Source organism: Pelodiscus sinensis, chromosome 3 (assembly GCF_049634645.1).
Source record: "Pelodiscus sinensis isolate JC-2024 chromosome 3, ASM4963464v1, whole genome shotgun sequence".
NCBI classification, from domain to species: Eukaryota; Metazoa; Chordata; order Testudines; family Trionychidae; genus Pelodiscus; species Pelodiscus sinensis.
In genome coordinates, this window is record NC_134713.1 from 145159778 (window position 1) to 145186029 (window position 26252).

At 45.7% G+C, this 26252-nt stretch overlaps 1 protein-coding gene across 8 annotated transcripts in view; it reads left to right on the forward strand.

The window, feature by feature from the left end:
• The first annotated feature begins 3495 nt into the window (after positions 1-3495).
• HHAT (hedgehog acyltransferase) overlaps positions 3496-26252 on the forward strand; it is a 361176-nt gene continuing 338419 nt past the window's right edge. The window contains exons 1-6 of one of the 8 annotated variants that reach the window (XM_075925129.1): positions 3505-3997; positions 8257-8412; positions 11254-11362; positions 13211-13278; positions 17528-17654; positions 25289-25402. In XM_075925129.1, the coding sequence (XP_075781244.1) occupies positions 25319-25402 (84 nt within the window). In that variant the 5' untranslated portion in view covers positions 3505-3997; positions 8257-8412; positions 11254-11362; ... (1 more) ...; positions 17528-17654; positions 25289-25318. Of the gene's footprint in view, positions 3998-8256; positions 8413-11253; positions 11363-13210; positions 13279-17527; positions 17655-25288; positions 25403-26252 lie in introns of all 8 variants that reach the window. The other 7 variants (XM_075925127.1, XM_075925126.1, XM_014580487.3 and 4 more) reach the window with 7 other exon arrangements.

Here is a 26252-nt window from a genome sequence, read left to right on the forward strand (position 1 = left end):
AAGCAAGTGCATTTTATTTATTGGGAGGTGAGGGAAGGGTGGTGGGAAGGAGTGGTGATGGGAGCGGGAAGTGGGGGCATGGGGACATCCCTGTGGTCAGAGGTGTAGGGGCGACCTATTGTGGAGCCTGGTCCAGCATTACCCGGAGGGCTTCCCAGACCCGCACCGCGTGGTAGTTGGTCTGCCGGGTGGCGGCCATTTGCGGCTGCTGGTAGGCCTGGCCCTCACCTGCCATCCACCCTGGGAGGAAGGCCTAACCCTTCCCCTCAATAATATTATGCAGCACGCAGCAAACCGACATGACCTCTGGGATGTGCTGCACCCCCACGTCCAGGTGGGTAAGGAGGAACCTGAACCGTGCCTTCTGACGCCCAAAGGCACACTCCATGGGATTGCAGGCCCGGTCCAGGTGAGAGTTGAAGGTGGCCTGCTGTGGTCCAGTCAGCCGGTGTATGGCTGCATCAGCCAGGCCATTGGGGGTAGGCTGCATTCCCCAAGATGCAGACCAGCATCCTGACATCCCCAATGGTGAATTCCCGCTGGGGGAAGTAGGTGCCCACCTCCAGCCTGAGGCACAGGCCTGAGTGCCTGAAGATGTGAGCGTTGTGGGCCCGGCTGGACCACCTCACATAAATGTCCTGGAACCGGCCCTGGTGGTCCACTAGCACCACTGAGCAGTAGCCCTTCCGGTTTATGAACCAGGCCGCTTGGTGCTCTGGTGCCTGGATGGGGATATGGGTCCCGTCTACGGCTCCCCCACAGTTCGGGAACCCAAGGCTGGCGAAGACGGCAATGGTGGTGTCCACATCATGGGGGTGGATCACCTTCTGGAGCAGCACGTCATTGATGGTGTGGACGACCTGCAGAGGGGCACATGGGAGCACAGGGGATGCATGGAATGAGACACAGTGCGTACATGGGCCCCTGGGGTATGTTCACCCTCCCTTTTGATGGCCCCTCCCCCCATGCAGGCCAGGCCCTCTACCCCCCTGGGATTTCTCCCCCCCCCCAGCGGGGCTGTGTGCAGGAGGGACAGCATGATCACCTGGGTGCAGGGCTTCCCCCTGCCCCTTCAGCCTCCCCCCGCCCAGTCTGGCCCCTTTCCTCCCCCAGGATGAGCCCGTGGTCCACGGAGGGCCTTACCTGCCGGATGTCCGCACCAACGGTGGATCTGCCCACCCCGAACTGGTTCGCCATGGAGAAGTAGCTGTCCAGGGTGGCCAGTTTCCACAGGGCAATTGCAACCCTCTTCTCCATGGGGATAGCGGGGCACAGGCGGGTGTCCTGCCTCCGAAGCGCAGGGGTGAGCCAGGTGCAGAGCTCATGGAATTTTCCCCTGTGCATCTGGAAGTTCTGTGCCCATTGCTGGTCACCCCATTGTCCCAGCACCAGGTGCTCCCACCAGTCCCCACTGGTGTCATAGCTCCAGAGGCGCCTGTCAGTGGTGGGGTGCGGGTGCCTGAGCCCAGATGCAGCTGTGGTGAGGTCCTGCACATGATGCCCAGTCTTCAGCTCCTGCTGGAGCAATGTGGCTCCCTGGTGAAGGAGCTCCACAGCCTCTATAACGGCTGAAACAAAAAAACAGGACAACAAGATGGTTTATTAGGTGATCAAAAAGTGATCTGAAGAAGTGGGTCTGGCCCACGAAAGCTCATCACCTAATAAACCATCTTGTTAGTCTTTAAAGTGCTACGTAGTCCTGTTTTTTGTTTCAGCTAGACCAGACTAACACTGCTACATTTCTATTTCTATAATGGCCATGAGGGGACGTTGCTGGCTGGAGTCCTCCTCCAGCTCCATGGCTGTGAAGGTGTCAGCGAGGGGGCCAGGAACAGAGGTGACAGGTGCTGTTGTGGCTCTCGCTCCCTCGAAAGGGGTGCCTGAGCTTGCAGCCACAGGGAAACAGCCATCCAGGAGTCCTTTTAAGCATGTTTCCCAGTGGGGGTCTGGCGCAGGCCCACAGACGCTGCTGGTGACCTCTGGACATGGCCGAATTTCTTCTGGAGACACGTTCTTGCGCAAGGGCTTCCCACCAGTGCAGCTTCCCACAAGGGCTTCCCGCCAGTATATTCTTGCGCAATAACCCGCCAGTGTAGGACATAGCCTAGTAGTTTAGCAGTAAAGAACCCTCTGTCCAGGTGTGGTAGAAATTTTTGTCAGCACATCTAGAACCTGCACCCTTTCCCCACCCAAACTCCCTCTTCCCTGCCTGCCTAAGACTGTGGGAGGGAGATTAGATGGGGGAGAGTTGTGGGCTACAGGAGGGAATTTGGGTTCTGAATGCAGGCTCTGGGTTGGGGCAGAGGATTAGGATACAGGAGGGGGTGCAGAATCTGGGAGGGAGTTTAGGGTGGAGGTGCATATGAGGAAGTTGGGGGTGGGATGGGTACAGTGGGAGGGTGCAGCTCTTACCTGTGGCACCCCCTTCTGGCCATTGCTTAGGGAGAGGGTAGCACATGAAGACATTTCCCCCCCAGGCTGCTCTAGTTCCATTATGCTGCTGCTGGTGGTGGCAGGGTCTCCTGGCTCATTTTAAATCACCCAAGGGTGGCAGGCAGGCTGGAGAATGTATTAGGGGAGAGAGGTAGGAAAGTGCTAGGGCAGCAGGACAGCCTGGGGAAGAAACCTGGCTCTGAACTTTACTGGAGCTGGGCCCCAGGCCAGGAATATTCTTGGTACCTGGGCACACTGTAGAACTCGCTGCCCATGCCTCTGTTGAGAATGATCTTGCTCCAATTTCAGCATGGTCTGAGCATAGCTGCCTGGCTGGGTTTTGGCCTTGGTACCAGCCCACTGAGGGCTTTAAAGATGAAGAGTTGGAAATGAACAGAAAGCCAGCCAAAGGAGTTGGGCAAAGGATGCATGCTGCATTTTTGCTGCTGGAAAGATGCAGTGTGTTTACACAGGTGGGGGAGGGGGAGGGGCTTGGTTTAGTACCCTAGTACTATGCAGGCAAAACTACTGGCTTCAGAGGAGCTAGGAATTCACCCTTTAGTCAAAGGCAGAGAAAATGATGCTAGTCAGGCCCCGCTACTGTCAGCTCCGTTTATTGCAAATCTTGCGATATTTGCGCTTTTCCCAAATACTCAGCTGCAGGCCCGTGTGACTCATAGCCCACTTGGCTCTTTTATGGAAACGATCTCCATAGACCTCATGGCCGCGAGAAAAAGCTTGACAATGAGCCCCCCCCCCCCCGCAAGATGACTGTGGGGAGAAAGCACCCGCCCGTGGTTGTTAGGACAGCCAGCGGCCTTGCTTTGTTGCTGACGGGGGACTGGCCATGGCGCCCCACTGCACCCTGGCCTGCGAGCCAAGGCCCCGGCGCTTCTGCTGGCGCCGCCCGGAGGAAAGACGCTCGGCCAAGGGGGAGCAGGAGCGGCCCGGGGCTGCGTCTCTCCCGGCAAAGTCACAGGCCCAGGCGGACCCGACAAGCCGAGCCCCCGGCCGGGGCGGGCTTGGGAGGAGGCGAGGCTGTCTCAAGCGCTCAGGGCGGGGGCTCGGGCTTGGCTCCGCCCGGCCGCTGTGCGTGGGGCCGCGCGGGTGTTTCCCAGCAGCGCGCACGTTGCGGGTGAGCCTGCGGGCGGGCGGCTCTCAGACCCCTGCGGCGGGGCCGCGTTTGACTCAGGCTGCGCCGTTGTCTCCCGTGAGGGGTTTGAGCACGGACTGCGTCCCTCTGTGTGTGAGAGAGAGAGAGACTGCACCCCGCTCTCAAACTCCGTGTGTGTAAATACGCCGCTTTCCTGTTAATCACGAGAGGGAGGCGCGGGAGTCTTCCACGCGATTTGCTCGCCGGAGGCGGATGAACTGGGCTGCAGTGCCCCCGCAAGTGCACGAACGCGCGGCGGTGTCCTGTGGAGGGAGATTCTCAGGAAATACGTTTTGTGGAAAAGCTTGAGACATCAAACTCTTATTCCCTTCTCTGGTGGAGTTCATCTTCCTTTCTGACTGCTGCTAAACTCAGCGTGCCTGGGATAATGCTTATCCCTGGTTCAGACAGGTACTTGTAACTGTGGTATTTGTGTTGATTTTGTTTTTTACACCATACTCCTCGCCAGGATAAGTTGACTTTTTAGTTCTATATTTTTGGCTTTGGAACATACACCAAGATCTAGAGGTCATGGAAGTGAATAGGGTCATTCTATAGATTTCAGTCGGATTTGGATTGGACCCTGTATAAAGGCTGGCTTCTGCAAAAGGCTCTAGTTATTTTGCCAGGAGTCTTGCTGAATTTAAAGCAGTCAATTTATTGGTTGACCATTCAAGGTGCTATATGTTGAGTTGAACAAATAATTTACAAAATAAAATAGTAATGAATTTTCCCTTCCTGCCAAATTGGTTTTTGAACAAACTGAAAATTTATCAGATTTATTCATTTTTCAATATTATTTGAGGAAATTCTGCAGTGAATCGTACTTGGCCTTCAGATTATTTACCAAACGTTTGTGAAGTCTTAACAATTTACATTAAACTAGATGGGTTTATGAAGGGGATGGTTTGATGAGATAACATGATCTTGGTAACTAATTGACCATTCATTATCACTGGGAAATAAGTCAATGAAGGGATGATAGGAGTTACTATAGAGAACTTTCTGGGTGTCTGGCTGATGAGTCTTGCCCACATGCTCAGGGTTTAGCTGATCGCCATATTTGGGGTCGGGAAGGAATTTTCCTCCAGGGTTGATTGGCAGAGGTCCTGGAGGTTTTTCGCCTTCCTCTGTAGCATGGGGTACAGATCACAGCTGGAGGATTCTCTGCATCTTGGGGTCTTCAAAGTATTTGAGGGCTTCAATATCTGAGATATAGGTGAGGGGATTATTCTAGGAGGGGTGGGTGAGATTCTGTGGCCTGCACTGTGCAGGGGGTCAGACTAGGTTATCATAATGGTCCCTTCTGATCTTAAAGTCTGTGAGTCTACATCTTGCCTGTCAGCCCTTGTTTGTGTCCAGATTTTATTTTAAAACACAACAGCTTTTAAAGTTGCAACAAAGTGTTACAAAGTTAAGGTCCCAGTCCTGCAAAAGCTTTATGCAAGGGCATTATTTTAAAGCACTCTGAATTAAGGATATTAAAATGCGGTTAATTGACTAGCCAGCTAGTCAATGGAATTTCCATCGACTAGTCGATAGGCATTTCTGTATTGCTCCTGTGAAATGTTCCGGGGAAGTGGGTGGCTTCCCCTTTGAAACTGCTGCCTCTGTGCCTTTCAAAGGCGCACAGGAGCTCGGGGTCAGCTGGGGAATCTCCAGGTGATCCTGGGTTCCAGGGAAATGCTGCGGGGACCCTGGGATCAGCTGGGGAGTCCCAGCTGACACCCGGCCTCCAAGGCTGCCCCTTTGAAAGGCACAGACGCTGCATTTTAAAGGGGCACCTGCCACACAGCTGATCAGCGCATCAGCTGTGCAGCGGCTGCAACTTTGAAATACTGCCTTGGGGTGTCATTGAGGCAGCAAAGGGGGGAGGGGGATATCGACTAGTGAAAAGGCTATCTGATAAACAAATGATTATTGGATAGTTGGCTAATCGTTTACATCCCTACTCTAAATAGCCCTAGTGGGGGTGGTTCACTATGTAAAGGTAAGCATGTGGGCAGAGGTACCTCACCATACAAAGACCTATGGACTTCTGTGGGACTTTGTATGGTTTTAGGAGTCTGTTCTTGTGGGTTAGATTTCAGAATTGGAGTATTTATTTAGATTTATAAAACGTTATCTATTGCACTTAATAAATAGTCCAAGTTTACAATCAACGGACTTTATCTGCTGTTTCTGTTTGTTTTTAAATAACTCTATTACAGTTCTCAACACCTGGGAAATCAGAAAACAGAACCGCTACAATAATGCACATGCTATTTTAAATGTACTAATTTATAGACCGTACTTTAGCCTGAATTGTATTAATAATTGTATGATGGTGCATCAGAGAAACCCCACTGTTAAACAGTTAGACCCTAATCCTGAAATGAGATCTGTCTTGTATGCAGGAGTTTGGATGTCTAACTTGAGTTTATTGCAAGCTCAAGGCTTTGGGATCAAATCATGCAGTTCTTTTCCAGGCAGATATCCACTAATTTAAATGAGAGGCTTTGGGGGAAGGGTGGCTTTTGAGTGAAGACTGGAAGATCAGGTCCCTCAGCGCTAAAGGAAGGAGAGACACTTATGATGACAACTATCTGGGTACCCCCGCTACTCTTTTTAAAATTATATTTTGGGGGAGTAGGAGAAGAACTTTATGGCTTGGTCCTGCATGATTTACCAGACAAAATTTCTGTTTAAATTAATTTGGGTTTACTATGTATGAATAGGGTAGGATTGGGCCCTCAGTGGTTTAACAATTTGTTTTCAAAAAGTCAATAGCTCACCATAGGCAGTCCCCGGGTTATGTACAAGATAGGGACTGTAGGTTTGTTCTTAAGTTGAATCTGTATGTAAGTCGGAACTGGCGTCCAGATTCAGCCGCTGCTGAAACTGACCAGCAGCTGACTACAGGAAGCCCGAGGCAGAGTTGCTCTGTCCCAGGCTTCCTGGAATCAGCCGCTGATCAGTTTCAACAGGCTGAATCTGGACGCCAGTTCCGACTTACATACAGATTCAACTTAAGAACCCCAGGCGTCCCTAAGTCAGCTGCTGCTGAAACTGATCAGCAGCTGATTCCAGGAAGCCCGGGGCAGAGCAACTCTGCCTCGGGCTTCCTGTAGTCAGCGCTGGTCAGTTTCAGCAGCGGCTGACTTGGGGATGCCTGGGGCAGAGCAGCTGGGGTGCTGCCGGGTTGGTCCAGAAACTGACCAGCAGTGGCTGAATCAGGACGCCTGGGGCAGAGCAGCTGGGGTGCTGCTGGGTTGGTCCAGTAGCGCCCAGAGTGGCGCTGCGGGACCAACCGGCAGCGCCCCAGCCGCTCCACCACAGGTGTCCGGAGAAAAGCCTGGTCTGCTGGGGGGGGGGAGGGGGGGCGTACTAGCTGCGCGCCCCCCCCCCCCCTCCAGCAGACCAGGGAGACGTGGGCGGCGGACCGAGACGCACCGTGGTCCTGCCGCCCGGGTCCTCCGCGGCTTTGCTCCGCGTCTCCCTGGTCTGCTGAAGACCAGCAGACCAGGGAGACGCGGAGCACGTGGGCAGCGGGACAGCCCAGACGCGCCGCGGCTGTCCCACTGCCGGCGTCCTCAGAGGCTTTGCTCCCCGTCTCCCTGGTCTGCTGGTCTCCAGGAGACCAGGGAGACGCGGAGCAAACCCCGTTCGTAACTGCGGATCCGACATAAGTCGGATCCGCGTAACTCGGGGACTGCCTGTATTTAGAGAGAGACTTTGCTGACCCCCATTTTCCTTCCACCCTCATGTTATATTTGTGTACTCAGCCCAGTGATATTTGGAAAATGTTAGTCATTGCCATTGATACATTCAAGCCACAAGTGTGCAACACAACACAGCCTGCCAGGTGGATTTCCTACATACTGTTTCAGCAAGGATTTACTAAACAGCATAATTACACGAGGAGTGTGAACCACAAACAGGGCATTGATTTCAGCAGTTTGATCTGTTGGGATTTGCACTGGGAGAACTTGTCCTAATATTGAGCTAAAATGAGTCTTCAAATAATTATTTGTAGCCATCTGACTGAGGTTCTCTTACAGGGTCCCAGTAACATCAATGAGAATATTGCCATTGATTTCAGTGAGCTTTGGATCAGGCTCTCAGTGCTGCAATATCTAAAGCAGTTCTCATATGGTAGCCTGTGGATAGCCATAGAACTGCAATGTACTTGTTAGTGTCTACAGAATTAAATTAAAGGAGGGTGGTGAAGTACTGGAATAGGCTCCCTAGGGAGGTGGTGGAATCCCCTTCCCTACAGGGTTTTAAGTATCAGCTTGACAAAGCCCTAGCTGGGATGATTTAGTTGGGATTGGTCCTGCTTTTGGCAGGGGCTGGACTTGATGACCTCCTGAGGTCTCTTCCAGCCCTAGGATTCTATGATTCATGCAGTTGAGAGGGAGATGGAAAAAAGTTTGAACCACTGCTTTATTATAATGAGACTTTGTCATGTTAAGAAATATTTAAAAGCCAAAAAGTTGCTAAGTGTAGCAGTCTTATGTCAGAAAACAATAAGAAAATTATACCCACCCAAAAAGCAAAGGATTCATAATTATCTTATAAATACTTCAGTATATCAGACTAGATTTATGATAGTCCATCTTTTTCAACTGGTTGTTGCTGTTAAATGCACACCATACCGAACTATGTGTAATTTCTTACTGTTTTTTAAGGATCTAACAATAAGGACATCATCTAGGAGAACTAGAGACCAGAGAAACTTATGTTGCAAGTAGCGATGCTGCCACTATGGGAAATGTTTCTTTACTTGCTTCTTTCATTTGGCTTCCACTTTTATTCCTTCTATGAAGTATACAAAGTCTCCAGAGGTAAGTCAGTAAGGCTGCCATATTTATTCTTGTTGTTGTTTCTTGCCTTTGAGGTTCATGATAGACAGTTATTAGCTACGTTTTCGTATTTAATGCATTTCCAGGCAGGCTCCAAGAGTGTTTCCCTCTGAGACTCTTGAACTGAAGGTACTTATACCCTCTCTTACTACGAATTAACAGTATAAAATAAATAAGAGGTTGCAGGTTGCGCAAGCTTTTTCAGAGCTTGTGTTTAAGGGCATTTGGAGGACAGTTGGAAAGAAGTATCTTGACATTTGTGATTAAAAGCTATATTGCCTTGATTGATCAAACTATAAATGTTATGTATGAGAATAAATGTTTTTTAAAATAATTTTGTAATATATTTCACCTGAGAAATGAGGTCCTGATTTTCTGCATATTTACATAAGTGTTTCACTTCTAGTCTGAGTAGTCTTGTTTAAATCTACAGATGTGCTTAAAGCTTAGTACATGCACAAGTATTTGCAAGATCAGGTCCTATATTACAATTTTTGAGAGACAGGAGAGGTCTGGCCACAGGACTAGAATCCAGGAACTTTTGAGTTCTGCTTTCTGACACTTTATTTTTGTAGCTTTGAGCAAGTCACTCAGTGCTCAGTCTTGCAAACACTTATGCTCTTCAGAACTGATTGAAAGCCCGGAGAGGTCATTGGCACAATTCATGTGAGTAAATGCTCCCTAATGAGAGTTGCCCAGTCTAACTCAAGGTTGCAGAATTAGCAAGGGAAGGAGATTATATTTTTCTCTTGTAGTGTCTGACATTTAGCGTAATCGCTCAAATTAACAGTAGGGATGTAAAATCCCATTTCATTGGCTAAATGGTTAAACGCTGTGCTAAAACTGCATTTAACTATGTAAAAGAGTGAGCGGGAGTCTGGCTCACCCTGCCTGCTGGGGTCAGGCTAGAGCAGCCCCTGCTACCTGCTGGCAGCCCTGCACAGGGGGCACGGTGGGGCTGGAACAGCCTTCCACCTATGGGGAGGGGCTGCTCCTGGATGCCAGTTAACTGTTACCTGGTAAACATCACCCTTAACCAGTTAGCCTTTAACATCTGTAATAAAGAGAGTTCTTTTGTCAGTTTTCCATACTTGAGCAGCAAACCGTTCTGTGTCTGGGAAGAAGTACATACTTGACTGATAACTCATATAGATCTATGAGCTAGTCATAGCAAAAGGAATTACTGTAACAGCTTCTGTGCTGGCATTGAGAAGCATCAATCATTTAACATGGGCCACATACCACAAATATTGCTGTAAATAATAGTCTAAAATTTTTGTGTAGGACTTTTTAGTGATCCTTTTTCCCCCCTACTGCTGCAGAACTTTCTCTCTCTCAAAATGCCACAAGAGACTATTTCAGGAATGCTTCTGCTTTTTCTGCAGCTTCACTGTCCTCTCCCTCTTTATAGCTTTACTAACCATAGCCTGAAATTGTGCACAGGTATTATAAAATCAATGCCAGTGTCTTTCACACATGCCTATCTGGACCACAGTTTGGGAAAAGAATGTGCTTAAGCGCTTTACACACTGTAAGTTAAAGTAACTTTACACACTGTAAGATTAGTTCAACTGAAGTCAGTGGGACTAATCACAGTATGTGAAATTGACCATGTACTACATGCAGGTAAAGGCCCTTTGTGTGTAATTAGTTCTTCATTCGCTGTTCCTGCCAACTCGGCTACCTGTATTTCCTATTGTGATGGGGTATACAAACTACATTATGTGCTGCTCAAGGCCAGGGAACTAGTGGGGACTCAGTCAGCTTCACCATAATACTGAGAGATGAGGAAGTGGAGGGCATAGTATAGTTGGTGGCAGAGCTGCAAGGAGAGACCTCCAGTCCTTAGCTCTAGGAAAAGCTGGCTGATCAGATGACCTCAGATCTTCATACCCTTCCACCACTCTTTCATATTCGCCTATGAGGGCACAGTTAACCATAAACTGTCTTGAAGACCAGAACTTTACCACATCCAGAGGACAGTTTGTGGTCATTGACAACTCTGGAAGGATAGACTGTCCAGGGCTCAGCTGAAGGGCTGGACCTCATATGACTGCACTAGCAAGGAGGAATGTCTGGACACCATAGAGCAGAGGTCATGTGAGTTCATATGCCTAGACCAGGCTCTCCAAGTCCCAGAGCTGCAGCGAGGAGCCGAGACTGAGTGGTAGCTCATCGATTAATCATGTAGTCAATAATTTTTTTTGTCAGCTAAACAATTAGTGAATTACACACTGCATGAGTAAGGTGAAGTATGTGTGTAAGAGTATGCAGGATCTATTCCAGATAGTAAGTAGAAGCACTTAAAAAAAATTGATTCTTCATGATATTTTCTCTGAAAAGGATTACAAAGATCATTATTATTTTATTGAAGTTATATTTAAGTCCTGTGCTTTATTTTTCCCACTAGAGGGAGATCTCAAACAAGCCTAAAACACTGGAATTGAAGATCAGTATATACTTCATGTTTTATGCTTAGTCAGATAAACCAACCCTATATAATAACATAATTTCATCTGAGATTATAATTCCTAGCACCAAAATCTTTTGTATGGAAAGATTAGTGAACTAGCCAACACTTAATTCTTTGCAACTGTATTCAGAATATGCCCTATGGATGACTCTTCAGGTCCTGGGGTTAAAATAAAGCCATGCTGTTTTCTGTATAATTTGCTGATAGTATGTTGAGTTTTTTTTTGTTGTCTCTTTATGATAGTTGCCTCTTCAGGTAGTCTGGGACTTGCTTTGTGAATTGCTACAGTACCAATTAATTTTTACTTTCTGTTTAATTATTATTCTGATTTATTATTTGTATTCTGTTAGCACCCAGAGCCTCAATCAGGACGAGCCCCTGACTGAAACACACAGGAAAAGGAGATTCCTACTCTGAATAGCTCACAGTCTAATGCTCTTGCCCTGCAAGCTGTACTGTGTGAGTAGACCTGTGTGTGAACACAAAGCTTTATTGGTTAGAGGCTCTATAAAGGCACAAGAGTTCATGCTCTTGGAGCAGGATCAGATTATAAATTAAGATTAGATGCAGCAAACAGTAGGGGGAAGAAGGAGGGTAACATTGATAAAATCACACAATTCACACAGGCCAGCTGTGTGTACAGTTAGTGGCCAGGTATGGACAGTGTAACTTTGACCATAATTGCAGTTTTGCAGGAAGATAATCCATTCTGTTATGGTTCCTCTGAGTCTGAATATGATTTAATTAAAAGGTGAAATAGAAACCATTGAAGATCATAGGGAATCCACTTGAAGAAAATGATCTGAATGCTGTAGGTCTTGGCACTTCAGTAAATTGATTTAACAAATGGAAGCTGACGTGTTTCACTTGAGTGGCTAGAGTTCTAATCCTGCTTCTCTCCTTTAGGGCTGGTCCTGCTCTGGGCGGGGGGCTGGACTCAATGACCTCCTGAGGTTTCTTCCAGCCTTGTGATTCTATGATTTACTTGGTTTGCGGCTTTGAGGTTCTGTCACTGTTCTGTCTTCCCATTTGTAAACAAGGCATAAAACTGATTTGCTTACCTCACAGGCCTGCTGCAAGATCTGATTGTATCTGCAGCGTTTTGAATGAATAAAGTGCTATTTCCGTGTTAAGCATTATTAATGGAAGACTAGGTTTTGTGTACAAATATAGAACAGCACATTTCCATTGCTGCTTCTACAAACACTTGCTCCCATTTCAGTACAAACTAAAAATATCTTCATAGGTATTCTGTACTCAGTAGTACTGGATTACCAGAGTAAAGTCAGAGGCAGAAACTTTGTTCCCTTGAACTTTAGATATTGAAGTTTAATAGAAAATACGAGGTGTGAGTCATCAGGGATTTAGCCTTTCACTTCAAGGTTTTTCTCAACTAAGCACATTTAAACCCTTGAATTTCTGAGGCAGCTTATCCTCAGTTGGAATCTGAAGTGGACTTAGAGGACAATTAATTTGATTGGAATGCACTTGTGGGAATAGTTCAACTGTACCTGCTAAATATTTCATGGTCTGTGTGTACTTTTTATAGAATCTATGCCCTCACCTGTTTTGTTTAGGTTTTTAAATCTGAGGTGTCTTGTGGTATTAAGTGATCAGTTGCTGTGAATAGTTCATACCTTATAGTGTTTAGGGAGGGATATATATGTGTGATGACATTTAGTTTGTTTTATAAGGAAAAAAACCCTTCTCTTCTCTCATCTTTTACTGCACGGTGAGCGTAGTATCACACCAGTGCTTAGATTTTGGTCATGGAAGTAATTGGCTTTGTGTGCATGGAAACAGACCATGAGCCAATGTATTTGCCTGTTTTGTTTTTGTGAGAAATTTAGAAATAGGGTAAAATATGCATTAAGGATGAAATGCAGTGGAAGGCTTCCAACACAGCAGAACTGTGTGAGTGGAGGTTGAGTGTCTGTGTAGTCAGTACATGGAGATTCAGTGTGCTGAATGTATGGTGGAGTTGGGTCACTTTGCGTGATAGGCCTGCATGGATCAAATGCTGGGTTGAGATGACTATGCATACCTCAGCCAGAAATCTAGAATGTGCGAGGGTCAAAAAACTAGAGAGCACAGTAGTGACTATTTTGGTTATATGTAAAAATTGTGCCCTCCTTTCCCCTCTTGATTTTTTTCCCACATAAAGAACCTCTATTCCTGCTTACAGTATTCATGTGTTTTTGAGGTAGATATAAAGAATTTCATACTGTTTAAAACTAATGTGGCAGGCCTACTGATTCTTGTTTTTCTTGGTGAGCAGTTATTAATGCGGGGTATTATTCTCAACAGAATATGAAGAGGAACTTGAAAGAGAATTTGAATTGGAAAAAGATACTCTGTTTTGGGGACTTAAAAAGGTAAGGTCAGTGAATATTACTGATAATTTTTGTTTGTAAGATTAGTATAAACTCATATTTCTAGCAGTCCAGTGGAAGTCATCTTGAAGTGGATTGCAACCAACTTTTATGATAACCATATTAAACAATAATCTGTTCCTTGGTAGAACGCTTGGCACAGATTCCTATATTTTGAGAATTATTATGTGTGGTAAGCTATATTCTCTCTCCTCAGTTGAGTATTATAATTGATGTGTTTTAAAGAGTTACTCAGATTTTTATGGAGCCTATTATTTGCCTCCCTCCCTCTGCACATCCTCCAATGTGACAGGAAAGTTCTTTCCCTTTAACTTTTGCTGCAGGGCTCACTGTGGGAGGGAAGGAATTCTGGCCCAATGTTTTCAATCAAATAAATAAATTAAAAGCAATCCATTAGTAGCACACTTTTCTTTCCATGCCCTGCCTCCCTCAACTTAATTTTCAGTGCCAAGCCTGGAATACTGACAGAACTTTTCAAGAGCATACACTTACCAGCCCTGAATACTGATTTAGAATTGGGAGAACAATCAGTTCTGTAAATAAAATTAGTTTTATTCCTGAGTTTTTGATCCCTCAAGAGAAAAAAATAGCTTACCTGATGGCATGTGACCTGATCTAGAAATTTTTACAGTAATTCCTCATTTAACACGTGCCTGCTTAACACGTTTTCGCGATAGCATGATTTTTTTTTTTTAGGGAACGTTTTTTGAATTACACGACTGTCCCCAGAATAACACGATTTCCCCTGCCAGCCCGTTGCCAGCAGCTGCATGGGGCTTCCCCCGCCTCCCTGCAAAGCGGTGGAGGGTTTGCCGCTCGCCACGCCATTCCCTGGTGACCGCCCCCCCCTCGCCAGATGCAGTGCGCGTCACAGCAGACCCGTCACAGGGGCATACTCCCAACCCAGTCCCCCTCTCCTTCCCTTCCCTTCCCCAGAGCCAAACACCTCCCCTCCCTGCTGTAACCCAGTCCCCTTTCTCCCTCAACCTTATGTCCCAGTCCCAACAGACAACTCTGCTTGAAATGCAACCCCCACCTTTTCCATTATTTTCAATGGGAAAATTGACCCCACATAACATGTTTTCACTTAACACGGTCATTTTCTGAAACTTTTCTATAGTGTTAAATGAGGAATTACTGTATTAGTTTTTGTCTTGAGTGCTGTCCTTCGGCATCTGTAGCAGCAGAGTCACTTAATTTCTGGTGTCAGTGTTTATCCTAAAAAGGATTGGCCTCCCTATGCACCCCCTGTAGTACTTTTCCTGTTTGTTTTATTTGATTGCATAATGGCTTTGCTTTGTGTAGGGTGTGGGACTGGAAGGGACTTGGCACATCAAGTCCAGTTCCTTGTGATTGTATCAAAGACAGCCACACTGGGGGGACGACGAGGGGAGAGGGGGTTATATATAAGACACTTGGCTTTTATTTCGGGTCCTATGACAAATTCCACTAAGGTCATTGAGAGCAACAAAGAAAATAGAATGTTAAGCATATGCATAAATCTTTGCAGGACCAGGGCCATAGTTTGTGTGGGTCTTTCACCCAGTGACGAGGGAGAGAATTATCATTGGTGATAGGAATATTTGAATGTAAAGTTATAGGAGTAGGCTGGGGCAACACACAAATGCTGGTATAGTTATTGTAACAATTTTTTTTTAGATTGACTAGTCTGTTTTTTAACATTTCATCATGTAAGATGGTTTGGCATATAAGTAGAAATTAGCCTTTTCCATGTTAATAATAGGGACAAAGTCAGGTGAAAGTAATAGGTGCTTCATGTTTGTGTGACAGCCACAGAGGATGGTAAGCTAGTGAACCACTATGCCATGGATCTAGGAGGCTTATCAACCCCTTTCAAAATGTGGATTCTAAAGGCTGGATCTGACCTCTCTATGTCCACGCCCTCACTGTTCTATGGTCCTCATACTCTCATCTTTGCAGGCACATAGGTATATCAACATACACTCTTCTCCTACATAGTCAAGTTAATACTGCCGGTGGGTGAAATTATTCTATGCCCACGGGCTTATGTGGTCCATAGTTGTCATGCTTACCTTCTGCATGGAGTGTACTGTATTATCATTTCTTTAGATTTGAACAACTGTAAGTAGTCAGACAAAAGCTTCAGGTTTCATAACTGAGTAATATAGTGCTGAGAGCCCAGCTTCATGAAATATTTGTGCGTGAGTATCGGACTAACTTAGCCAGCCAGTAAATTGAAGAAACTAAAGAGGCCCTTGCTCCAACTCTTCCACTCAAGAACATACTCTCAACCTTCCCTCACAATGGCTTTTGTGTTGTACCCAGAAGGTTTCAGCTTGAGACTGCTTTGGTCAAAATGGGGAGCAAGATCCCGAGCTTTGATTGCAAGTCCAGAGTCTTGACTGAGGTTCCTTCTCTTTAATAATGGGGTGGATCCAGCTTGAGAACTCCCAGTGTGGCACAGGGAGAGAGGTGATCCCTCATGTTGGCTGGTTCTAGGTCGTTTGGAGTTCTGTAGATAAGGGCTAACACCTTGAACTACCCCAGGGGACCAATAGGCAGGTGTAGATCCCAGAGCTCTGTTGTCTTGTGCTCCCAGCCAGATGCTCTGCTTAACAAATGAGCTGCCATATTCAGCACCAGCTTATGTTTCTGCATGATTTTAATATGTCATCCTATGTAGAGCTTCTGTATATTACAAAATTAGTCCTTCATTAATGGCATGTACTTTGTGGCTCTGCCAGCTTTTGCTGTTTTCTCTGTGCTCTGCTCCAATTGAAAGCTGCCAACACAGTTTGTCACATCAGGGATGCTTCGTCTTACTCATGCTGTTTACATCAGCATAAGATGTGTGTTCTTACAGAAGAAACTATATGTGATTATAGCTTGGTCTATTGGTTATTTATGTATTATACTGATTATTTAACATTCCATTGTGTTTAAAGTCCTCTACACTGGGGATATGGGAGAGGATTCAGGATTTGACTGGTAGGAACAGAATCATGTAGCCCTTGTCTATACAACATGGGCTTTGGAGATATAGCTATACCAGTGCAGCTGTAGCAGCAGAGCCCCCTGGGATTTATTCAGTTTATGCTCACATTAGCTATTATCATTCTTCTGTTAATGTAGCTGTGTCAATGCTATGTGTTTTCCTAGCATACCTATTTTGGTTATTGGGTGTATTTCAGTGGTTCCCAATCTTTTTGATACGGGGGGCCAGTGAACCCATTCACAAGCTTTTGGAGGATCGGTAACATTTATTTGCATATTCATAAGCAAATGTTGAATATGCAAATAAATTGTGTTGCTGGCCCTACCTGTCAGGCAGGTTGTGCCACCCCCCCCCCACCTGGCCCCAATCCCGGCCACTTTATCAGCTGGCGCCAGCTCCCCCAGCTGCATCAAGTGCCAGGTGTTCTGCGTTGGTGTGCACAGCACCTGGTCTTCTCCCTGGGTCCCTGCGCCGGCCGGATCTAGCCCCGCCACCCAGGAGCATGCCCGGGAGATACGCTGCGGCAGCGGGCTCTCTCAAGAGGGCTGCACTGCTGCGCTCGGCAGTGCGGGGTGCTGTTACCCTGTCACACAAATTAATAGGATCGTGCATGATCATTTTTCTGAGGACCGGTATTTTTTTCTAAGGACTGGTACTGGGCTGCGGACCACACTTTGGGAAATGCTGGTGTAGTTTATTCCATGCCGCTGACCGACATAGCCATTCTAACATTTTGGGGTGTGGACCTGGATGTAGACACAACAGTTCCATAGGAGTTAAAGAAAAGGCTAGAGATGCCCTTATCCCTATTATTCTTACTGCTCCAAAAGAGTTTTCCTGTTCCATTTTCCCCAATGTTTTAATTCAGCCTTTGGATAGTTGAACAGTTTGGTACAGCATCCTATGAGAACATTGTAATTTGTGCTCTGGGCAGAGTAAGGGATTGTTTAAATTGTGCATTTTTTTTTAGGTCAAGACCTCGTTATCTGTAAGGTGAAGAATTGTAATAAAATATACTGAAGGGTCTTGTTAAAGGTATATCCTCCTGCTGATATTCTTTTGAGATCTGAAAGGGCAACATTCTGACTCATTTGGTCATGGAGCAAGAGTAATTACATTCTAAATATCACTTTAGGACCTAGAAACTAGAAGGTGTAAAGCTTAAGGGGGTGAGTGTGAGATGTTCTTATTAACATGAAGAGCTTGTGGTTTTACTTGCTAATGTTGTTTTACTTGCTCTTTTCTCCTGGTTAGATGTCTTATCTGATATGTTAAGAACTTGACACAGTACAACAAAAAAGGAGGTCTTGCAGCCACAGCTCCAGAATAAAAATGTTTTATCTTCACAGAAAGCTGCATTTCTAAATAGGAACATATACATGTAAGTCTTTTATTAACTTTCAGAGAAGCAGTATGAAAGCAGTTGATTACCCAATTTGAACTTAACAGTGCATGGAAATAAATCTATTTCAGCTTTTTTGCCAGCAGAAATAAAAGAATAATCCACAGTGGACAGACAGTATTGGTTAAGGATAGACCAAGATTTTTTGTTTTTCATGTCAAAAAACAAAACTGATTGTATTTTGGATTCTGGCCCTATGGGGAAACTGTCAGGAGCAAGGCTAGAGATCAGTAACAGATCTGAGTGTGTCAGCTTTGAGTCCATAGAGACTGGGAGTCCTGAGGATGAACTTAGTCTTAGTATTTGGGACAGTTATCGACTAATAGGCAAGGAAGAGCTCAAAGGGACACCAGCAACTTAAAAACTAGTCAGTCTAAAAACGTAGTTAACTATAGATTGATGTGCAGTAGCTGCACCTCTGTTCCTTGATCTATTACTGTGTGCTCACATTTTCCTATTATTTCGGATAACTTTCTTTCCTGTGTTTCTCAGACACAACAGAGGAAACTATGGCCCTGTGCCCGCAAAGACCTATGAGCATGTTTAATGTTCTGCTTTCTGTATAGTTCCATGATTTCAGTGGAGCAATTCATGGGACATAAAGTAAACCACATGGCTAAGTGTTTGTTAGACTGGTCTGGATATAACTCACATTTCTGTGCATAGGGTCCCGAGTGCTTCCATAGAGTGTTACTGAATTCAACAGGGGTCAGTGCAGACTTTGGGGTTTGCCTGAGTGGAGCATATTTCAGGATCAGAGCCTCACTGAATAAACAGAGAGAAAGGGTGGCCCAAAAAAGGTTAGAGCATGAGCTGAAGAGTTGAGAAATCTGGGCTCAAGTCCCTGCTCCCCCACAGACTTCCCATGTAACCTTGGGTAAATTACTTGATCGCTCTGAGCCTTGGTTTCCCACCTGTAAAATGGGGATGGTAGCACTTCCTTGCCTTCTGGGCTGTTGTGAGGATAACTATATTAAAGATTCATAGGTGAGCTAATACTGTGGTGATGGGGGTCATAGAAGAGCCTTGGATAGATATCTATACTGGCCAAGGAGTAGGGGGAGGGAAGCCCAGGCTCTTGACCATTCCTCTCCTCTTCTCTACCCATGTGCTTCCTGGCGGGAGTAAGTAGGATTGCTCTGAGCCTTAATCCTGTGCGCCTGGGCTCAAGTGTAGAGTAACCCATTTAACAATGTAAGGTGGGTTCTTACTCTCCTGTGCATGCATCTGGCCCAAGTCTCAATCTGTTCTAAAATGACTCTATTAATTTTATATTTGTGACTTGTAATTGTTACACTTGACCAGTGTAAGAGAGATTTCGGGTAGGGATGTTAAGATGTGGTTAGTTGGCTATTCAAGTAGTCGATAGAATTTTTATTGACTACTCTATTAGTCGACTTGGGACAGTAGCCCGGCTCACACTGGGTATGAGACCTATCCCTGCTGTGGCTCTGTAATTTAAATGTCGTAAGAGCCGGGCTGCCTTCTTGCCGGCTTTTAGTACATTTAAACTGCAGAGCTGCAGTGGGGATAGATCTGGGACCCACCGTGAGCTGGAATTGAGCTGGGCTTCTTGCCTGGCTGGAGCAGCTTCCGTCTGTGGCCAGCCCGGGCCACCGCAGACAGGGAGCTGCTGCTGGAGCAACATCAGCCCTGTTTGAGGCTGGCCCTCCCCAGGGGCAGATGAGAGTTCCGCGGGGCCCCAGGCAGCACAATTTCACGGGCCCCCCCTTTGACAAGGTGCATGCGCGGGGCTTCTGCAAGCGCAGGTCCCCGGGGCAGCCGCCCTGCTCGCGCTGCCCCAAATCTGCCGCTGGCCCTCCCCATGCTCCTGCCTCTGAAATGTGAGTAGTTTACTACTTGCTTACATCCCTAATTTCTGGTAGGACTACTTCTGATACAGTGATTTTCAGCGAGTGGTTTGTGGATCCCTGGGGCTTCAAAGACTGTCTGAGTTTTCCAGAGGTGTTAGCACTGCCATTCAAATGTTTTTAGGGATCCACACATGAAAAAAGGTTGATGGCTACTGGGCTAGTAGAAAGGATTGTGTGGTGTGCAAAAATAAACTTCTTCAGAGAATCTCATGTTTAACAGGTATTCCAGGGAAAATAAAGCTGAAATGTGTCCATCTGCAAAATAAGCCCTTTCAAACATTGGTGGGCTCTGTCAGACGATGTCAGTTGCTCTGTAAGAATGGTTTGTTTTCTGATCCCACTTGGGCTTAAAAACGGCCCTTGGTCTGTGCAGGTGAGAGCAGCCTGAGACCAGGAGAGTGTCGGAGGTCCTTGAAGGAAACCATAGGTATTCCTGGAAGAAGGCTTAGAAGAGCAGCAGAGGGATTTGCTGGCTGTCCTTCCCATGCCAGAGATCTAGGGCTGGAGAGGGCTGATGGCCAGACAGAAACAGAGAGATTTGCCTGCTGACATTAGAGCTGAAGCTGATGGACAGAGAGGGCCGAAGGCAGGGGACTGGTGGAAAGGCCTACCTGTTGGCCTGGCTACAGCAAAAAATGTGACAAGACAAGAAGAAGAGTGGGATGTTTTCCTGGTGAGGATGGATTCCCAGCAATGAGGCTTTGGGAGTTTCTCCTGGGCTGCATTCCAAGTGGAAGGGCTGAGGTGGCTGTTCTGGTAGAAGGACTGAAGAGAGCCAACAGGGAGCCCAGGTGACTCAAGATGGCATGTGGTATGAGAGGCATTAAGGGGGTAAAAACAAGGAGTTCAATGGCACTTTAAAGATGAACAGATTTATTAGGGAATTAGAGCATAAGCTTTTGTGAACTACAACTCATCTCAAATGCAGAAGAGAAAAAAGAAAGGTCGGGAGGGAGGGAAGGAAAGGGATACAGAGATGGGACTGTGACATCAGCATTAATTGGAATGAATGTGGCTCATCTCCAACTGAGAAGTTGAGAGTACCCGAATGGGAAGTTACCTGAGAGAACCGCTCTTTGTGTTTGTTTAGACCTTGGTTAAGGACATCAAATTTGCATACAAATTCTAGCTCAGCAGTTCCTCTCTGCAGTGTGTTTTTGAAGTTTTTCTAACTGAGAATTGCAACTTGCAAGTCTGAAACTGTGTCCATGGAGGTTATAAGCTTCCCCAGTAGATTTTGGATGTTGCCATTCTGAATGCTTGGTGTCTATTTTTTTTTTTTTTGGTATAGACAGTTCCGTTTGTCCGATGTGTGTGGCAGAGGGGCATTGTTGGCACATGATGGCATATGTTGCATTACTCGATATTCATGTGAATGAGCCTTTGATGGTATAGTTGATGTGGTTAGGTCCTGTAATGGTGTTACTAGAGTAGATGTGTGGACAGAGTCGGCAACAGGATTTATTCCTGGATAGGTTCCTGGAATCGTGTTTCTGTTGAGGGGTATAAAGTTGGTGAGTATTTGTCTGAGATTGGAGAGGTTTTAAGGACTATCTATGCTGGGGTGGTAGATGTTCTAAAACAATCATTTATCGTTGACCATGTAGACTATTTTTTTAATAAACTGGACTCCAGGAGGGGTGATACTGAGGCATGGAAGCTTATGTAGTGTTGGGGAATCTGCAGGAGGGGAACAGAGGCTGGCATGCCAGTTCTGCTATTAGAGGATGCTCCAGATGGGGCTGACTCCACAATAAGCATGACCATCTATATTAGCCTCTCCGACGTTCTCCACGAGGAGGGAATAGGTGGCAGGGTTTTAATGTACTGCTAGCCTTTTACTCCTGTACACTTGAAGTCAAATCTTGATGTCAGTCACATGTTGATGTGGCACTGGTGATTTGTAAAACCAAGAACATATTTGTAATTCATAGAGGTTATTTTCTCTTGGATAGTCCCCCATTCTTACTCTGTGGAGTGTATGGTTGCTTAGCAGGTGTAGGCACCAGTGATGAATTCTAGTTTCTGTTACTAGTCTTCCCATATCAAGGGTTTAAGTTTTTCAAATAACTTTATGCTGTAAATAATGAAAATGGTTTTCTTCATCTTAGTGGTTGCTGATCTGAAGATATTATTGGGGGAGGATGAGCCTCTGATGACTTTACACTTAACTCTATGATCTCACTGAACACACTGGACTTTATACAGAGAAATTGCTAGTTTTAGAAGGGACGGTACAATAGTGTTTAAAATAGGGAGGTAAGCAACTAGTTGGGTCGACTACTCGCATTTGTGCCCCCCTGTTGCCTCTGTATCACAGGTAGCATCCTCTGTTCGTGGCAAGCCCCAGTCGCCGCAGACGGGGGCTGCTTTGTGAGTCAGAGCCCTCTGTGAACAGGGCTGTTGGACCCAGAGCAAGCTGGGACTGAGCAAGTCTGGCTCTTGATGGATCTGGGACTACCCCTACTGTAGCTCCTGGCTATTACTACATTTGAAATGCAGATTCTCAGTGGTCCTGGACCCGGTGTGAGCTGGGACTGAGCCAGGCTTGCTCAGTCCCAGTTCATGCTGGGTCTGGGACTTACCCCTGATGCATTTAAAATGCAGAGGTGTAGCAGGGTAAGGTCCCGGACCTAGCGCAAGTTGGGACTGAGCAGTCCCAGTTGGTGCTGGTTCCAGGACTGCGGCGACTCCTCATTTTAAATGTAGTAAGAGCTGCTCGGCTTTTACTACATTTAAAATGCAGAGCTGCAGCGGGGGTAGTTCCTGCTCCCAGTCCTGGCTCCGGCTTGCACCAGGTCTGGGATCGCAGTGACTCTGCATTTTAAATGTTGTAAAAGCCGCCTGGCTAGTAATGATACAGAATTCAACAAAATGTGGCAGAACAGAGAGGTCTATGCTGTGGGTGAGTCATTTAAAATGGGAGCATCATTTCTGGAATACTAGCGGTTTTAAGTTGTTAGTCTCTGGCAGTTCCCCACTTTTATCAGCCTTGACTTCATATTTGCTTCAGGCAGAATTGGTGAGATGGCTTGCGGGACTGGGCCTCACGTAGGAAAAGAACAAGCCTGTCTTCCTTGAAAAGTTAATGTGAAGTATTAGAATTGGTTCTAGTTGATTGGCTTCTGTTTGTTGACTGAAAATGATGGAAAAGTTAGAGGAGAGAAGGCAGTAACAGGGATAACAAACTCTAGGATGGGGGAAGGAACTATGTAATATTCTTTGAAGCTAAAAGTGTGGGAATTTTTCCTGAGGAAAGGGATCAGAAGTTTATACTGATGTGATTTGTAGTGCCATTCAACAGGTGTCCCTGAAAACAGTCGTCATGATCTGTGGCAATATTTCATGGTTGATGAGACTTTGCAATTTGTTATTTAGACTCATATATTAACATTCAGTTTATTGAATATTTTGTAGGCACTTTTCTTGGTCTGGGCAGAAGATTGTATAGATTGTGCTGCGTTATGACATTCTCTTTCTTCACTTAGTAGGCATATATAATACTTCCTACCCTGAGTAGTCTCACTGAAGCAGGTGAATCTAGCAAGAAACACTGTGATCAGTAGTATGGGCATGTCTCAACTAGGAAATAGGTTGTGTTTCAAAAAAGTGTTGGTTAATATTAATTATAGGTAGGAGGCAATGAGTCAAAATTGCATGTAACCTACCTCCCCCCTGCCTTCAGGCATTTTCTTTGACTGGGCCATTTTATAAAATTAAAAAATATTCAAATATTGGAAGATATCCAGAGTAATTTTAACAGAAATTAAGTTGAAGCTAATATGCTGCTATGAGTTTTTTTTGATACTTTGTTTTGTCATGAGTAAGGGCAGACAGAGGCTGTGGTGGCATCCCACAAAGCAGCCTCTGTCCATGGCAAATCTGGGCCTGTCTCCCTCAGAGGCTTCTCCTCGGAAGTAGCCCATGTCTGCAGGGGCCCTGTGGAAAGAGGCTGTGCTGGCATCCGGGCTGCTCCTCTCTCCCCCATGCTGCTGCTGCTGCAGAGACAGCAGTGCGGGAGGGGGGCAGGAGGCTCTATGGGGGGGCTGGCTCCACCTGAGCACTGACTTCCACCTGCCTCCCCACCTCTGTGGGAGGCAGCAAGGAGGGGCAGGAGGCTCCGCAGAGCCAGCATGTGCAGAGAGCGGCTTAAAAGCCGGCTCCCCATGCATATCAGCTTACTGGTTCTGGTTAATTAGTAGGGGCTGAAGCAGCTCCCCATGCACTCTGGGCCTACTGCAGCCCCTGTCTGTGGTGGGCCTGACCTGGTCCCCGTGCTGCAGGTTACATGCTGTGGTTCCTTGGGAGCAGGGCTGGCAGAGCTCAGAGCAAAGCCTCCTTCTTGGAAGCAGACTGGCAGGGGCTGGTGGCCCTGCTCCCAAGGAGGCTTATCTGTGGGCTCTGCAATATAAAGTAGGGATGTAATAGTATAACTGGCTAAGCCTGGACTTATCAGTTACCTTTAACTGTTATATGGCAGGCATCAGAGCCAATAGTGCGGGTTGGCAGCCGGCTTCCTGGGAGCGGGGCCAGGAGCCAGCTCCAAAGCAGGGCAACAGTGCGGGAGGAACAGGCTGCTTCCCGGCAGTAGGGTGTCAGGTGGGAGTCACTGCATGCAGGGAGCCGGCTTAGTCAACTTCCGGGGAGCTGGCTGTCGCTCTGCGCTGCAGGCTCTGCATTATAAAACTTGTACTACAGAGCCTGCAGTGCAGCTGGCTCCTCAGGAGTGGGGCCAGCCTGCTTTGCTCCTGGGGAGCCAGTTGTGATGCAGACTCCGCAGTATAAGCTTTATCCTGCAGAGCTTGCAGCATGTAACTGTGTAAACTTTGAGATTTTCAATGACTACACGGTTACCTAATCAATTGCTTTTTAGCATCCCTAGTATAAAGCTAAACTTTATACTGCAGAGCCTGCAGTGCATGTAATTGTGTAACTGCTAAGTGTGTTTTTTTTAAACAGTTACACATTTATATTTTTAAATGATTTTTCACATCCTTAGTTCAGATGCTGGTGAACAGACATGTACAATTGTGGTCTGAAAATTCCGTTGATGATCTTTGTGTAGTGGACATATTGTTCCTGACTGGTTTTCTGGAGAAATCTTATTACTATGAGCATGCCATGTAAATATTAAATACATTCTGATGAATAGAGAAAGCTCTTAAAATCAAAAATCTTATTCTGTGCTGAGTCAGTATTTCCTCACTTTTTTCAGTGGTGACCTGATATATGTATTTGTGCTGCTTCGTATATATTATAGTTTGAAAAAATCTTGATGCTTTGGGAGGAAAATTAAAGTATAGTCACTGTCAAATCAGATTTGGTCCCATATGTAAGTTTTACAAAATGTAAGACCAACAGAAATGGTTCCACAAATTCAAAACACAAAATTGAAATAAATTGGAAATATGGATTTTCATTGTTACTAGTTGAGTCGTCGATGGAATTTCTATTGACTACTCAACTAGACGACGATAGGCACTTCCGCATTCCTCCTTTTGAAATTTGCTTATCCGATAGTCGACTAGTCCTTAACATCCTTAATTTTCATCACATCTGAAAATCTGACCCTGATACTTCAAACATGTGTATGGATTCCATTCCTATGTTTTGTGGTATTGAATCATAAACCTTTGAGGTTTAGTCAAACCTTTTCCTGTGTTCCATCATATGCTTCCTCTCCCCCCCCCCCCCCTCCAGTTTTAAAGCATGTATCGATCTTTTATCTATGTATTCTAGGACCCCACAGACTTTGAGTGGACCTTCTGGATGGAATGGGGAAAGGAACGTATAATATGGCTTCTGCTTGGTCATCTAATGGTGTCTCAGATGTCAAGGCTGTTTACGGAAAAGGTAAGAATGCATGTGTTTTGCAGGAGTTCTCCTTATTTTTAATTAACTGTGAAACCTGGAAAATAGAACACTTATATTACAAATTGCTATAATGTATAATGAAAAATTACGACATTGTATCTTAGAGGTGTAATTATTAAGGGTCCAGTTTTACCACCTTTACTCAAATACCTATCTCATAAAGCTGGAAGGGGCCTTGAGATGTCATCGAGTCCAGTCCCCTGCCTTCACAGCAGGACCAAGTACCATCCCTGACAGATTTGCCCCAGATCCCTAAATGGCCCTCTCAAAGATTGAACTCATAACCCTGGGTTTAGCAGGCCAATGCTCAAACTACTGAGCTATCCCTCCCCTGAGGAGAAAGTAGTCCCATTTAAATCAACATAAATAAAGCACACCTTGTGAGTAAGGTTGAGAGAATTGGGTCTATAGAGACTTAATGCTTTTCTGTGAAAATACTGAAAAATTATGTTGGATAATGAGGAATTGGATATGCAGGGTATTTGGGGCCAAACTTCTGATACACATGCAGGTGCATGACAGCCAAAAGCAACATGGATGTGCAGTCACACCACAGACCCAGTGTAGTGTGACTATTCCCCTGTAAAGAGATGTCCAAAGTAGGTATTTTCCATTGGAAAATGTAGTTAAAACTAAAATTTTACACTAGAATTTTTTTTTAAGATTTTATTTTTTCCAAAATATCACGTAATCAGAATATTTTACTTCATGTTGAAGTGCTTATTTGAACTGAGCAGTTTCTAGTTGGGGAGTTGATTGAAATAGAAACAGTTAATTTCAAATAGATGTATCAATTTAAAATGTCATTTTAAAGTGAAATGTCAATTCA